Source organism: Sphaeramia orbicularis, chromosome 5 (genome assembly GCF_902148855.1).
Source record: "Sphaeramia orbicularis chromosome 5, fSphaOr1.1, whole genome shotgun sequence".
NCBI lineage: Eukaryota > Metazoa > Chordata > Actinopteri > Kurtiformes > Apogonidae > Sphaeramia > Sphaeramia orbicularis.
This window is the reverse complement of record NC_043961.1, coordinates 54,104,001-54,120,105: the sequence shown is the minus strand read 5'-3', so window position 1 is coordinate 54,120,105 and position 16,105 is coordinate 54,104,001. Positions and strand designations below refer to the sequence as shown.

The 16,105-nt window shown below is 32.7% G+C and overlaps 1 protein-coding gene across 8 annotated transcripts in view; it reads right to left on the bottom strand.

Moving 5' to 3' along the window:
* Nucleotides 1–16,105, bottom strand: part of rap1gapb (RAP1 GTPase activating protein b) — a 439,024-nt gene that overhangs the window by 41,724 nt on the left and 381,195 nt on the right. For all 8 annotated transcript variants that reach the window (XM_030134454.1, XM_030134457.1, XM_030134455.1 and 5 more), the window contains 4 exons: nucleotides 15,014–15,169; nucleotides 12,562–12,633; nucleotides 12,374–12,460; nucleotides 5,372–5,518 (listed from right to left, as the gene is read on the bottom strand). In XM_030134454.1, coding sequence (XP_029990314.1) covers nucleotides 5,372–5,518; nucleotides 12,374–12,460; nucleotides 12,562–12,633; nucleotides 15,014–15,169 — 462 coding nt within the window. The remainder of the gene's footprint in view (nucleotides 1–5,371; nucleotides 5,519–12,373; nucleotides 12,461–12,561; nucleotides 12,634–15,013; nucleotides 15,170–16,105) is intronic.

Genomic DNA, 16,105 nt, shown 5'->3' with positions numbered 1-16,105 from the left:
AGGTTCCACATACAGACCAATGTGACCTACAGTAAAAAAAATAATAATAACAACACAATAACCCATAAATAATGACAACTGCAAATGTTCTTTGTGAAAAATTACGTGGAAAAAATTTGAGTGAAAAGAATAACATTACAAAACTATTCTTTCACAATAAAATGCCAATAAATACATTAATAAAAATAAAGATGAACAACCTGAAATGTGCAATTTTAACAATATTCTGCCTGTTCTGCCTGTGCCTGGATCCACTGTGATCTGTAGTTGTGTTAATAATAAGAGATGTAACATTGTAGAAATTGTTCAAATTTTAGTCCCAAACTCCAAAATTGTAACAATATTCTGCCTGTTACCAAATGTTTATGTAACATTGTGTGTAATGTACATGTATAAATAATAGGTCGAGGCATAATATTGTTAAAATTGGACTAATTTTCAAATGAAATTTCTGTTTTTTCATGTTATTAACATCTTTGTTGTAAAATGTAAATATTTTCATAATTCAGTTGGGGGGGTTTTGTACTAAAACAAAAAGAAAAACTTGGATTTGTCATTATTTATAGGTTATTAAGTCATTATTTTACTGGTCTGGCCCGCTTGAGATCAAATTGGGCTAAATATGGCCCCTGAACCAAAATGTGTTTGACACCCCTGGTGTTAAAGTATGGGGAAAAAATGGGACTTTTCCATCCAATCTGTGGACAGTAAACAGTATGTAAATGTCTGAACATAATGGGGACCATTTCTATGTTTGTTTTGTTCCTTATAGTAGAACAATAAAAAAAAAAAAAAAAAAAAAAGTACAAAAAAAAAAAAAAATGCTGTGACAAGTTGTTTCTGTAATCAAAGTTAAAAGTGGTCCAATCAAATGTTAGTATGTCAGATTTTTTCTTTTGCGTATCCACAGATGTTGATTTGAAGCAATTCTTGTTCACATATTTTACATATCAAGGTTATATGTGTAAGTAGTTTACAGAAATGTACAATGACAACATTTATTACAGTGAGTGGGTTGTGACTAGATATTTCTTGTCCAGTTTTTATTTTAGAGCACAGGTGTCAAACATGCGGCCCGGGGGCCAAATCCGGCCCTTAGGATGAATTTGTGAAATGCAAAAATTACATTAAGACGTTAACAATCCTTTTAGTTCTGGTTCCACATTCAGACTAATTCAATCTCCAGTGGGCAGGACCAGTAAAATACTATCATAATAACATTTAAATAATGACAACTCCAGATTTTTCTCTTTGTAAATGTAAATATTTTCATGTATTTACACTAAAACAAAGTATAATTTGGCAAAAAAGTTGAATAACCTGAACAAATATGAACAACCTGAAATGTCTTAAGAGAAGTAAGTAAAATTTTAACAAGATTCTGCCTGTTATTAAACGTTTTGTGTATTTTTTATATTATAATGTAAATGTGTAAATGATAAACTGAGGCAGAATATTGTTAAAATTACACTTATTTTTTCAGTTTGTTAATGTTACTCACATTGTTTGAAAGGATAGTTTGTAGATGTAAACCTTTTCACAATGTAAATTAACTTTTTTCGCTCTGAAATGTAGAGAATAGTTTGGAGTTGACATTATTTCTATATTATTATATTATTATTATTTTACTGGTTCGGCCCGCTGCAGATCTAATTTAGCTGAATGTGGTCCCTGAACTAAAATGAGTTTGACACCCCTGTTTTAGAGCATTTCACTTGTTTAATTTAATTTGGTTGATTATATTACTGAGTTAAAGTTGGTTAATGCCTGAAAATAGAATTGCCAGAATTATTAAGCTGTTTCATCAACACTGAGAAGTACAAAAATGTTTTTACTGAAGTCAGAATTATTTTTTTCAACAATCTTGTCCATTTAATCTCTACACATGTAATATAAATAATGACCAAAGAGCATCTACTCTTTCATCAGTCTTACACCACAGTACAGCAATAACATGTTTTTGTAGATATCTACACTAAATGTCACTTTATTGAAAGACAGTGGGCTTTTCTTAGAAACAACTTTCCAAACACATTAAAATATCTGTGTTCTGTGAGATTAAATACGTTAAAAATAGGGATGTCCGATAATATTGGCCCACCGATATTATTGGCCTGATATTGGCATAAAAATGTAATATCGGTGAATATCGTTATCGTTTTTTTGGTCTATCATTAAAACCGATAAAATAATGCCTTGATTTCACCGGTTGCCACACTGTAATAGACTCATGGAGGGAGGGAGAGAAAATAAATAAATATGGCATTTTTTCCACAACTTAAGTTGAAGTATGTAATGTATTCTTTGCAGAGTGTTTACATTTTGAAAGCCTTGTTGCATTTGAGAATGCATCCAATGGGGCATCACAATAAAATTAGGCATGATGTGTTAATTCCATGACAGGAGATATGTGATGTTACCTAAAATTAGTTTAATATCCTACATATATCGGCAACAGTATCGGTAGATATCGGAATTGGAAATTAAGCATTGGACAATATCGGCATATCGTTTTTGGCAAAAAAGCCAATATCGGACATCCTTAGTTAAAAATATTTGCAAGTGAAAATGTTCCTGGATTATTGGCTGCTAATTTTCTTAAGTACAGTTGCAAAAGAAATTATTAGACCATCAAAAGTAATCAAAAACAATGATTATGCAATCCAGTACTAACTCCTGTGTGTATCATGTGACTAAAACAGACAGAAAAGAAAACATGGGATGCTTAAAAGCATTGTTTTTGTCAGTACAATGCCATAGATATTGATGTAAGAACTGAAGTGATTTTGGTTATTATCAAGAAAACATAGAAAATGGTTAGATATCAGCTCTGAAATTAAACTACTATGAGCTATTTTTGTTGTTATCATTATATTGGTCCAAAGAAATGTACCTTTAGTTGTACCAGGCATTAAAATGACCAAGAAATTGAAAAAAAAAAACCCAAAAAACAAGGGTGGTCTAATAATTTTTTCCGCGACTGTATGTTCTGTCCTTTTATTTTTTATTTATTTAGATTTATTTTATTTTTCTTTTTTTTACTCACATTTGTTTCTATATATTGGAAATTTAAAATATATTGTGAAATGTGACATTTTTCTTTTTTATCCTACTTTGATGTATACTATTATGCATATATATATATATATATACTGTTCAATTGTTCTTTGTTCAGTAATAATAATAATAATAATTAAAAAAGAGTACTGTCCACCATTTTATTCCTTTTTTTTCCTGGTTTTTAGGAGCTGATTTTTGCATTGAAGCATGTGTCTGTGTAGCTTCAAATGTGAAATTCTATGAGCATTAAAGACAGATAGTAACGTATCAAGTAGAATCAAATTAAACACGATTTTTTGAGAAGAGTCGATTTGTATAGAAGTTAATTTTTCTAGATTATGTGTATTAAAACGGATGCCTCTATGAAACTGGTCCCTAAAAAACAGGACATGGAATCTAAAAATTCAACCCAGATGTAGACTAACATTATGAAGCAAGTTTGGATTTATTTAAAAAATAAAATATTTACTGAGATAAAAGAGAAACTATTTTTCAGATAAAACACATTTTTATTATGATTTTTTTTTACATTATATTTAATACAAAAATCTGCATGTAACGCGGTCAAAAGGACACGAAAATTACGCATTACAATTTTTTTGAATATCTTTTTATTCTCTACATTTTGGGAATTTAACTAATTATGCAAGGAAGGGTGTTTCACAAAAAATGACCGCTATTGCAAAATCATTTACAATTTTTTTATGGGCAAGTTCTGTATGTAACGCAGGTGGACACGATGGGTTACATATAAAACCTGGAATGAGACTGAGATTCATAAAAAACCTGCATGTCTAGATTAGAAACAAACACTAGGATCATCAACTTTAACACAGTGTCTTTATTTATAGTGCTATATAAGATAATTTCAAGCGATCTTTTCAAAATAAAACGCACTGACACCTAGGTAGCTTTTCATGTCCCAATTATGGTCTCATTTTTGGCCCAAATATTTTATTAAAAATTCATTAACCCTTTCATGCACAGTGGTCACTCCAGTGGACAGTTATTCTACAGCTGTTCTCTTGTATATTCATGGATTTTGTTGTTTTACTTGCATATCAACCAACACAGTGAATACTTATGCACCATCCCATAATACACTGCAATTCATACCATTACTGTAACATTCCTGTTCTTGATAAACCTGATCTGCAGCAACATATTTGAGTGTAAATCAGTTGTTAATTGTTATTAGACTGTAATTAACACGTTTGTTTTTTTTTTTTTTGTTGTTTTTTGCGTATTATAAGAGTGAGTAATAACTACTATTCTATTATGTTAAAATGTGAGAAAACATCAGATTAGCAACATAAAAAAACATTTATTTCATAGTTGTCACACAGTATGACAGTAAATACATGTTTCTTTGCTTCAATAATTAAATGCATGGTGTCCAGCTGAGTGGACATTTTTGTAACTCCATGAAAAACAGGTTCATTAAAAAAAAAAAAAAAAAAAAAAAAAAAAAAATCACATTGTGTTTTTTCATGCCTAAAGAGGAATAAAAACACTCAGGAAAAAAAAAATATTGATTAAGGTTCTCATAATTCATGCATGAAAGGGTTAATTTTGGGATGGCTCAGAGTAAGAGTATACTTTTTTTTTGCGTTTATCTGAGGTCATCATTAGGTACATCCTGGGGGGAAATAAGTCTAAATTTCTCTTTTATTATTGGGTGTAAAAAGCTGGAAAATGTCAAAGTGCCAGGTACCAAAATATCCCCAGTTTCATTGAAGCACACAGATATAAAAGGAAGCAGAGCCAAAACAGAGCGTAAATCAGCAGAAACAGACAGAGAAAGGTGGATCCTCAGAAACGGCAGAGGAAAGATAGAGAGGAGAAAAACATGGAGGGAACGCTGCCCGTGGGGAGACATGGAAAGCGCATCATCAGCTCCATAATGAGGGGTCATTAAACCGTTCATCAGGCACACACAATCACAGCTCCTACCGCCGTGCATCAGCGACCGGGCTACGCTCCACCTCCCTAATGGTCACTGACGGAGCGCTCTCACTCAGAGCAAAGTCCTTTTCCTATGCAACAGGACGGTCCTCAGTCCCAAACACATGAAAACCATACTGAGTTCAGCTGTCACAGCCAGGGGAGGAAACCAAATGCCACAGGACTGGTCCTTTGAGATACTGCAAATTTGCTATGCTTTGTTTTCTGATGTGTGAGTACCCAGAATCCCAGCCAAGAGACAGGGGAGGGAAAAAAAAGTGTCCTAGAAGTTTCTCCAGTCATCCACCATGCATGTGGAGTTGCAGAGTAAAAGTATGCATTTACTCCAAAGAGGAATGGACTATACCTTAAACGACTCAAAGAAGCCTCCGCCCCCTCCTCCTCCACCTCCGTTCTCCAGTTTATCTTCATCTCCACCCAGACCCATCATGGACTGGCTGTTGATGTGCAGCTCCTCGTACAGAGTCTCCAAGAGAGCTGAACGAGTGCGCTCCTAAAACACAAACAGTATAGGCATGAACATAGGCATAGGCATAGATGTAGACGTAGGCGTAGATAAAGGCGTAGACATAGATGTAGATGTAGGTATAGACATAGATATAGACAGATATAGACAGACAGATATAGATATAGACATAGACAGATATAGATATAGACAGATATAGATATAGACATAGATATAGACAGATATAGATATAGACATAGATATAGATATAGACATAAACAGACATAGATATAGACATAGATATAGACAGATATAGATATAGACATAGATATAGACAGATATAGATATAGACATAGATATAGACAGACATAGATATAGACATAGATATAGACAGACATAGATATAGACATAGATATAGACAGATATAGATATAGACATAGATATAGATATAGACATAAACAGACATAGATATAGACATAGATATAGACAGATATAGATATAGACAAAGATATAGACATAGACAGACATAGATATAGACAGATATAGATATAGACATAGATATAGACAGATATAGATATAGGCATAGACAGACAGATATAGACAGATATAGACAGACAGACATAGATATAGATATAGACATAGATATAGACATAGACAGACATAGATATAGACAGATATAGATATAGACAGACATAGATATAGACAGGTATAGACATAGACAGACATAGATATAGACAGATATAGATATAGACATAGATATAGACAGGTATAGATATAGACATAGACAGACATAGATATAGACAGACATAGATATAGACAAGTATAGACATAGAAAGACATAGATATAGACAGACACATATAGATATAGACATAGACAGACATAGATATAGACATAGATATAGACAGATATAGATAGATATAGACAGACAGAAATAGATATAGACAGATATAGATATAGACAGACATAGATATAGACAGATATAGATGTAGACACAGACATACATAGACACAGACATAGACATAGACATGGACCAACTATATGTGTCATTCAGATTTACATCAAAATGACATTTCAGTGCAATGGCTCAGGAGGCAGCAGCAATAAATAAAACAGACACTATTCAAGATAAAATGAGTATGCATATAAAAACTGTGTATCAAACCATGATTCAGTAATAAAAACCATGATTCAGTAATAAAAACTAGGATTCAGTAATAAAAACAGGATTCAGTAATAAAAAGTATGGTTGACGTAAAAGGATCTATATGTCAGGAAATTTATATACATGCAATATCTATGACACATAGAGGTATGAAGGATAAAAAAAGATTTAACTGTAAATAAAAACACGATCATACGAAATGGACAGTTCTGAAATACTTCATTTATCCTTAAAATACAGTGACTGTAGAGTGTAAATGTAACATTCTGCAGCTCTATCACATACATTCTCCTTTCACAAATCCTTTTTTGTCTGGCATACATATACGTTCACTTACACATCTACACATTTTCCTTTCACACTCCTTTCATGTACTTATTTATTTTATTATATGAATATGAAAAGAGAATATTACATCTTGTACAGAAACCTCACATATTCAATATGACCTTAGCAACTGCAGAAAAACATGCAGCTTCATGTTTGTTTTGTTGACCGGGGAACCTTTTCTTCACTGTTTCCTTCAGATCTATTATCGTCTCACATCTCTGAACTCAACCAAACTGTAATCTCTGACCATCAAAACATGAAAATATCACCTCTTTTATGTTATCTGTGCTAGGTTTGGGATGCCTAACATGATGCACATTTCAGTTATGGTAGAAAATATCCAGTGCTCATAACTGCACATGTGTAACAAGCTCATCGATTGCCTGGACAGTGATATCAAACATGGCCCGCAGGCCAAAACCAGCTTGCTAAAGGGTCCAATCTGGGCTGTGGGATAAATTTGTGAGATGCAGAATTTACACTGAAGATATTATCAGTCGTGGGTGTCAAAATCATTATAGTTCAGGTTCCACATACGGACCAATATCAGTTCAAGTGGATCAGACCAGGAAAATACTATCATAATAACCTATAAATTATGACAACTGCAATGTTTTCTATTTGTTTTAGTGCAAAAAAAAAAGAAAAAAAAAAAAGAAAAGAAAAAAAAAAAAAAAAAAAAAAAAAAAAAAAAAAATATATATATATATATATATATATATATATATATATATATATATATATATATATATATATATATATATATGTACAGGGTGTCCCATAACTCTCCATACATAGGAAAAATAAACGTTTCTTGACATAAACTATTTTATTTATATAATATGCTCTATATGACTGCCATTTTGTCGGGAACACATTTCAATGCGTGTCCTCCACTGCTGAAGAACTATAAAGAAGAAATATAAAGAAATACATGTTAGAACCATATGTATTATGTGTCCTATGTATGGAGACTTATGGGACACCCTGTATATACATACATACATACATATATACACATATATATATATATATATATATATATATATATATATATATATATATATATATATATATGTGTGTGTGTGTGTGTGTGTGTGTGTGTGTATATATATATATACACACACACACACACACACACATATATATATATATATATATATATATATATATATATATATATATATATATATATATATATATATATATATGTATGTATGTATGTATGTATGTATGTATGTATACAGGGTGGGGAAGCTAAATTTACAATGAACATTTAGTTGTTTTTTCTCAGCAGGCACTACGTCAATTGTTTTGAAACCAAACATATATGATGCCATAATCAAACCTAACACTATTATCCATACCTTTTCAGACACTTTTGCCCATATGAGTAATCAGGAAAGCAAACGTCAAAGAGTGTGTGATTTGCTGGATGCACTCGTCACACCAAAGGAGATTTCAAAAATAGTTGGAGTGTCCATAAAGACTGTTTATAATGGAAAGAAGAGAATGACTATGAGCAAAACTATTACGAGAAAGTCTGGAAGATACTATTAAAGAAGAATGGGAGAAGTTGTCACCTGAATATTTGAGGAACACTTGCGCAAGTTTCAGGAAGCGTGTGAAGGCAGTTATTGAGAAAGAAGTAGGACACATAGAATAAAAACATTTTCTATTATGTCAATTTTCTTGCGGCAAATAAATTCTCATGACTTTGAATAAACTAATTGGTCATACACTGTCTTTCAATCCCTGCCTCAAAATATTGTAAATTTCGCTTCCCCACCCTCTATATATATCTATATATATATCTACATATCTATCTATCTATCTATCTATCTATCTATCTATCTATCTATCTATCTATCTATCTATGTACATACATATATATATATATATATATATATATATATATATATATATATATATATATATAAACTATCCTTTCGCAAAAAATGTGAATAACCTCAAATGTCTTAAGGAAAGTAAGTGTAAATGAAAAAAACTACATTTTGCAGTTTTCAGTTATGTTAACCCTGTAAAGCCTGAACCATTAAATCACTGACAGAAAATTCCAGTTCTTTGAAACTGGAGCCTTTGTTGATTCTTCTGGACAACCCAACTTTTTTTTCAATTATCAATTTCCATTTATGAGTTTCAGTTTTGTTTCATATTTGATATATCGGGTATCAATGCTCAAATATTATTTTTGAACAAACAAAAACATAATATAACACAAACATGTCTAACAAACTGGTAATTCCTTTTCAAATATGGCAAGTTCTTCCTCCTTCCTCATTAATGACAGTCTTGTAGTGTCACTGGAAAGGCCTCTGGTGAATGAATTCCTCCCCCCGGTGGATTATCTGTGTATGGCATGTATCCAATTGTATACATCAGGTTTTTCAAGACAAAAAATATCATACTGATCATGTAGAAGGCTTCAAAACTCACGTTTCAAATATGATATGTTTGGGTGTTATAGGGTTAAAACACAAAAACAAAAACAAAGGCTCAGATGTGTGTAACAACTAATTAATTAATTAACTAGATAGTCCTTACTTAAAGAAAGAAAGAGGGGCAGAGGCTGCGGACAGTCACTGGTATACAGATATAAATAATCCTTAGTCCAATCTAACTTCCTCCAAGTATGAAACAGAGTCCAAGCACTTGAAAAAGCGTTCACAGAACATGTCCTCAAAGACCTGGGCTTTTCCATCTGTATTAATGACAACATATCATTGACCCACATTTGAAAAGAAGGAGGATTTGGAGACTTCCGTTCGTTTAATATCAGCCTCTTAGCGATAGCGTGAATGCTGTAGTATTGCAGGTATATTCTTGAAACTCTGAGAACAGCCAAAAATAGCAAGTTCTGGTTCAGGCTGAAGTAAGTGTAATTTTAACAATATTCTAAATGTTTTGTGTATTTGTAGATCCACTGTGATCTGTAAGTTGTAATGTATATAAATAAATAATAAACTGAGGCATAATATTCTAATAATTGCACAAATGTTTCTTAAGACATTTCAGGTTGTTCGTGTTATCCACATTTTTAAGGAAACCTTGCAGATGTAAACATTTTCATAATGTAATTGTACTTTTTTCACTGATCTGGTCCGACCCATTTCAGGTCATATTGGTCTGAATGTGACCCCTGAACTAAAATGAGCTTGACACCCTTGTTTTAGACGTACAGTTGCGGAAAATTTTTTTAGACCACCCTTTGGTTTTTTCAGTTTCCTGTTCATTTTAATGCCTGGTACAACTAAAGGTACATTTGTTTGGACAAATATAATAATAACAACAAAAATAAGTCATAACAGTTTAATTTCAGAGCTGATATCTATCCATTTTCCATGTTTTCTTGATAATAACCAAAATCACTTCAGTTCTTACATCAATATCTATGGCATTGTACCGACAAAAACAGTGCTTTTAGACATTCCATGTTTTCTTTTCTGTCTGTTTTAGTCACATGATACACACAGGAGTTAGTACTTGATTGCATAACCACTGTTTTTGATGACTTTTGATGGTCTAATAATTTTTTCCGCGACTGTATATAAGAAAATTATCAGCCAACAATCAGGGAACATTTTCGCCTGCAAATATTTTGAACATATTTAATCTCACAGAACACACAGATATTTTAATGTGTTTGGAAATTTGTTTCTAAGGAAAGGCCACTGTCTTTCAATGAAATAACATTTAGTGTAGATATCTACAAGAACATGTTATTGCTGTACTATGGTGTAAGACTGAAGGCAAAGCAGATGCTCTTTGGTCATTATTTGTATTACATGTGAAGAGATTAAATGGACAAAATTGACTGACTTCAGTAAAAACACTTTTGTACTTCTTAGTGTTGATAAAACAGCTTAATAATTCTGGCAGTTCCAGTTTCGGGCATTAACTGACTTAAAATCAGTAATACAGTTACGGAAAAAAATTATTAGACCACCTCTTGTTTTCTTCAGTTTCATGTTCATTTTAATGCCTGGTACAACTAAAAGTACATTTGTTTGGATGAATATAATGATAACAAAAATAGCTCATAGTGGTTTAATTTCAGAGCTGATCTCTATCCATTTTCCATGTTTTCCTGATTATAACCAAAATACAAAGTACTTGATTACATAACTATTATTTTTCATGACTTTTGATGGTCTAATAAATTTGATTGATTGATTTGATTGGTTTTCCCCTGTAAGTCGCTTTGGAAAAAAGCGTCTGCCAAATGCATAAATGTAAATGTAAATGTGATAATTTTTTCCGTGACTGCACATACAAAAATTATCAGCCAACAATCCAGGAACATTTTCACTTGCAAATATTTTTAACATATCTTATCTCACAGAACACACAGATATTTTGAGGTGTTTGGAAAGTTGTTTCTAAGAAAAGGCCACTGTCTTTCAATAAAGTGACATTTAATGTGGAGTAAAAACAGCTTTGTACTTCTCAGTGTTGATAAAACAGCTTAATAATTCTGGCCATTCTAGTTTCAGGCATTAACTGACTTAAAATCAGTTATATAATCAACCAGATTAAATGAAAGTAAAATGCTGTAAAATAAAAACTGCAAAAGGTAACAAGAAATAGCTTGTCACAACCTAGTCATTAATACATGTTGCCATTGTACAGGGTGGGGAAGCAAAATTTACAATATTTTGAGGCAGGGATTGAAAGACAGTGTATGACCAATTAGTTTATTGAAAGTCATGAGAATTTATTTGCCACAAGAAAATTTACATATTAGAAAATGTTTTTATTCTATGTGTCCTCCTTCTTTCTCAATAACTGCCTTCACACGCTTCCTGAAACTTGTGCAAGTGTTCCTCAAATATTCGGGTGACAACTTCTCCCATTCTTCTTTAATAGTATCTTCCAGACTTTCTCGTAATAGTTTTGCTCATAGTCATTCTCTTCTTTCCATTATAAACAGTCTTGATGGACACTCCAACTATTTTTGAAATCTCCTTTGGTGTGACGAGTGCATTCAGTAAATCACACACTCTTTGACGTTTGCTTTCCTGATTACTCATATGGGCAAAAGTGTCTGAAAAGGTATGGATAATAGTGTTAGGTATGATTATGACATCAGTATATGTTTGGTTTCAAAACAATTGACGTAGTGCCTGCTGAGAAAAAACAACTAAATGTTCATTGTAAATTTTGCTTCCCCACCCTGTACATTTCTGTAAACTACTTACATATATAACCTTGATATGTAAAATATGTGAACAAGAAAAAGAGTTAGTACTTGATTGCATAACCTAATAATCTAATAATTTTTTCCGTGACTATATGAACATTTAGGACACCACACATGTACATACAGACACACTCAAACTGCAGACATTCACCCCTAGAGCATCACTGAACATCGTAACACTCTTCTCACCTCTAACTTGGCGAACTTCTCAGCCTTGTAGCAGGCGTACTCTGCGTTAATGAGCTTGGTGAACAGAAACTCATGGAATTCTGGGCCCTGAGGACGAAATGAAGAGAGTGAAGAGCAGACCTGATGGAGGCTTACTGTTTGATGTCTGTAAAGTGGAGCTCAGTTTGTGTGTTTGGTCGGCTGCTCACCTTTTTGAAGATGGCGGGGTCAGGCAAAGCAGGACCAAAGAAAGGTACATCATCCCGAGCCGTTACAGATACCTGGAGGCAAAACCAAAGCGGAGGTGAAGCGATGAAAGTCAGAGAGAGTCAAATGCACAATCTAACCTACAGAATAATAATGGACTGATGCAAATACAGCGGAATTGATGCTTCCTTTATTTCAGGGGTGTCAAACATGTGGTCCGCAGGCCAAAACAGGCCCACTAAAGGGTCCAATCCAACCCGTGGGATGAATTTACAAAGTGCAAAAATGACACTGAATAAACAAAGGTGTCAAAATGATTTTAGATCAGTATTCATGATTTTAGTGTAGTATTAATATCATAATAACCTAAAAAATAAAGACAACTCAAATTTTCTATAAAATAACATGAAAATCTTTACATTTACAAACTGTCCTTTCACAAAAATGTCAATAACCTGAACAAATATGAACAACCTCAAATGAAATAAGTACAATTTTACCAATATTCTGCCTGTTACTAAATGTTTTGTGTATTTGTAGATCAACTGTGATCTGTATGTTGTAATGCACATGAGTAAATGATAAACTGAGGCTGAATATTGTTAAAATTGCACTTGTTTTTCTTAAGAAATTTCAGGTTTTTCATAGTCGTTCACGTTATTCACATTTTCTTAAAGGATAGTTTGAAGATGTAAATGTTTTCAATATGTAATTTAAATTTTTTCACTCTAAATCAGTGGTTCTCAAATTCTTTACAGTGGAGTACCCCCTTAAATATATATATTTTTAGCCTAGTGTATTTTTAGTCAGCATTTTGATTGAAAAAAATGAGGCAAAATCTGTTCCTGTGCCAAACATGTCTGTTTTTATTTTCAAATATTTCTCAACAAACAACATATATTTTTATTTTAATATATTCAATTAATATATTTATATATTCAAAGTAAATACTGTGTGCAAAATATAAACTGATAAGTGCCCTCTTTCACTGATGAGAAAAATAAATTAAATGAATTGGTCCTTAATGAATAAATGAACCTTACATCAACAAAAAATAATTACTTAATTACTCAAATAAAATCATCTTGAATAATACAAAATAGAAATGTTATTAAAATGTTACCAAAGCTTAAGGGGGGGTCCTCTGAGTTTTTAATATTGAAATGAAATAAGGTCAGAAGTGTCCAGTTTATTATGTGAATGTTTTTGTTGTGTTTTAGATCTCAGCATTCATTTTCATGATTTATTTTGTATTCAGTATATGATGACTTATTTAATGCATTTTTCATAAAAAATGTCAAGTACCTACCTCCTGGGCTTCTTCCAAGTACCCCTGGGGGTACGCATACCCCCATTTGAGAAAGACTGCTTTAAATCATAGAGAAGATTTTGGAGTTTACATTGGTTATTTCCCCGCCCCCCAAAGAGGAGGCAAGGGGTATTGTTTTTGGTTCGGTTTGTATGTTTGTTTGTTTGTTAACACTCTAGCAGCAAAACTATTGGTTGAATTCATATGAAATTTGGTTTATAGATTGCCGGTGATCCAGAATAGATCACATCACATTTTGGGAACAATAGTTCAAAGTTAAAATTTGTTATGAATTTAAATTTTTTTTTATGAATTTAAAATTTTTTTAAAAATGTTTTCCCCATTTACTTATAATGAGCGACGTTTCAAACATCTGTAGCGGCAAAAATATTGGTTGAATTCATACCAAGTTTGGTTTATAGTTTGCCAGTGACACAGAATAGATGTGATTACATTTTGGGAAAAGTAGGTCAAACTTTAATTTTTTTTTACAATTTAAAAAAAATAAATAAATAAAAAAAAATATATATATATATATATATTTCATTTGTATAGCGCTTTTCATAGAACTCAAAGACACTTTACATACAGCAGATAAAAGAAACCAAACACATTTAAAACAGATAAAAAGCAGGTGCAAAAGGCAGGTATATGAATATAAAATAGTTAAATATTAAAATTAAACATTAAACACAATCTTAAATAAATTAGTTTTTAAAAGGGATTTAAAGGTGTTGAGGTTGGAGCAGTGTTGGATGGTAGGTGGGAGGGAGTTCCAGAGGGTTGGAGCAGTAATAGAAAAAGCTCTGTCCCCCCAGGTTTTAAATCTTTTTTTTCTACCATTTACTTATAATGGGCGAAATTTCACGCCTATAAAAACATCAATTTTGTTTCACTTTACTTCAGACTTGGCACATATATATAGGCAATTGATATGATGACATCACCACATGCATAGACATGATGACATCAGCTGGATCGATGCCGAAATAAGCTACAATATGTGCGAGGGGCGGGGTTTGTTGTGTCTGGTTATGTTATTGCGTCACTGGTCCGGCCCCCTTCAGACTGTAACGGGTCCATATGTGCCCCTGAACTAAAATGAGTTTGACACCCCTGCTTTATTTCATGTACTTGAAACAAACCTTGTAAGTGACATTGTCCGTACATGCGTTCTCCACCTGCACCACCACATAGGCGTGCAGGAAGTTGGACTGGATCATGTCGGGTACGAAGGGCGTGTTCTCCTCCTGGAATACGATGGCTACGATGTCGTTGCCTATGTGCCGCTTCCTTTGCAGCTGCATGACACAAATAAACACAGCAAATAACAGCCAGAACGTCCTAAATAAGTAGTTAGAGGATCAAAACCCAGACCCCATCACAGAATCACCAGTGGCATTCACAGCGATGGACAGGAAGTAAACACAGTCCCAGCTGGACGCTCTCCTCTTTGAAACTATTTTTTTAAACTTGCAAAAGCCAAAAAATTAATATTCATATGTTTTATCGGTCTTGACAGCTTGTGCTATGCATGTTATACACAGAAAAAGCCACAGCTGAATAATTTATTACAAAACTGAAATTAAGACATCCATCTAGTTATGGCTATTAGTGGCAGAATCAGTATCAGATTATCAACTGATACTGTAACACCAGTCGAATTCAATGTGATACTGCAGCTGTTATTCTATTATACTGAATATACTTCAATAGAATGAGTTTAATCCACGCTTTTAAAGCCTGGGAAATTCATGAACATTAATGGAAAGTAAAACAAAAATGGTTCATGATTTTGCAAATCTGTGGTCTATGACTCAGCTGTTTTCTACTGACTCATCCAACTGTTTCCTGTTTTGTTGGAAGGTTTTAGTCTTTTTGACAACATTCACTTTTACACAATATCTAGACCAGGGGTGTCAAACTCATTTTAGTTCAGGGGCCACATTCACCCCAATTTGAACTCAAGTGGGCTGGACCAGTAAAATAACAACAGTGAAAAAAGTAAAATTATATTATGATTAGGTTTACATCTACAAAGTTTCCTAAAAATCTGAATAACACGAACAACTTGAATTGTCTTAAGAAAAACAAATGCAATTTTAATAATATTCTGCCTCGGTTTATCAGTTTATCATTTACACATGTGCATTACAATCGCACAAAACGTTTAGTAACAGGCAGAATATTGGTAAAATTGCATTTACTTTTCTTAAGACATTTCCGTTTGTTCATAT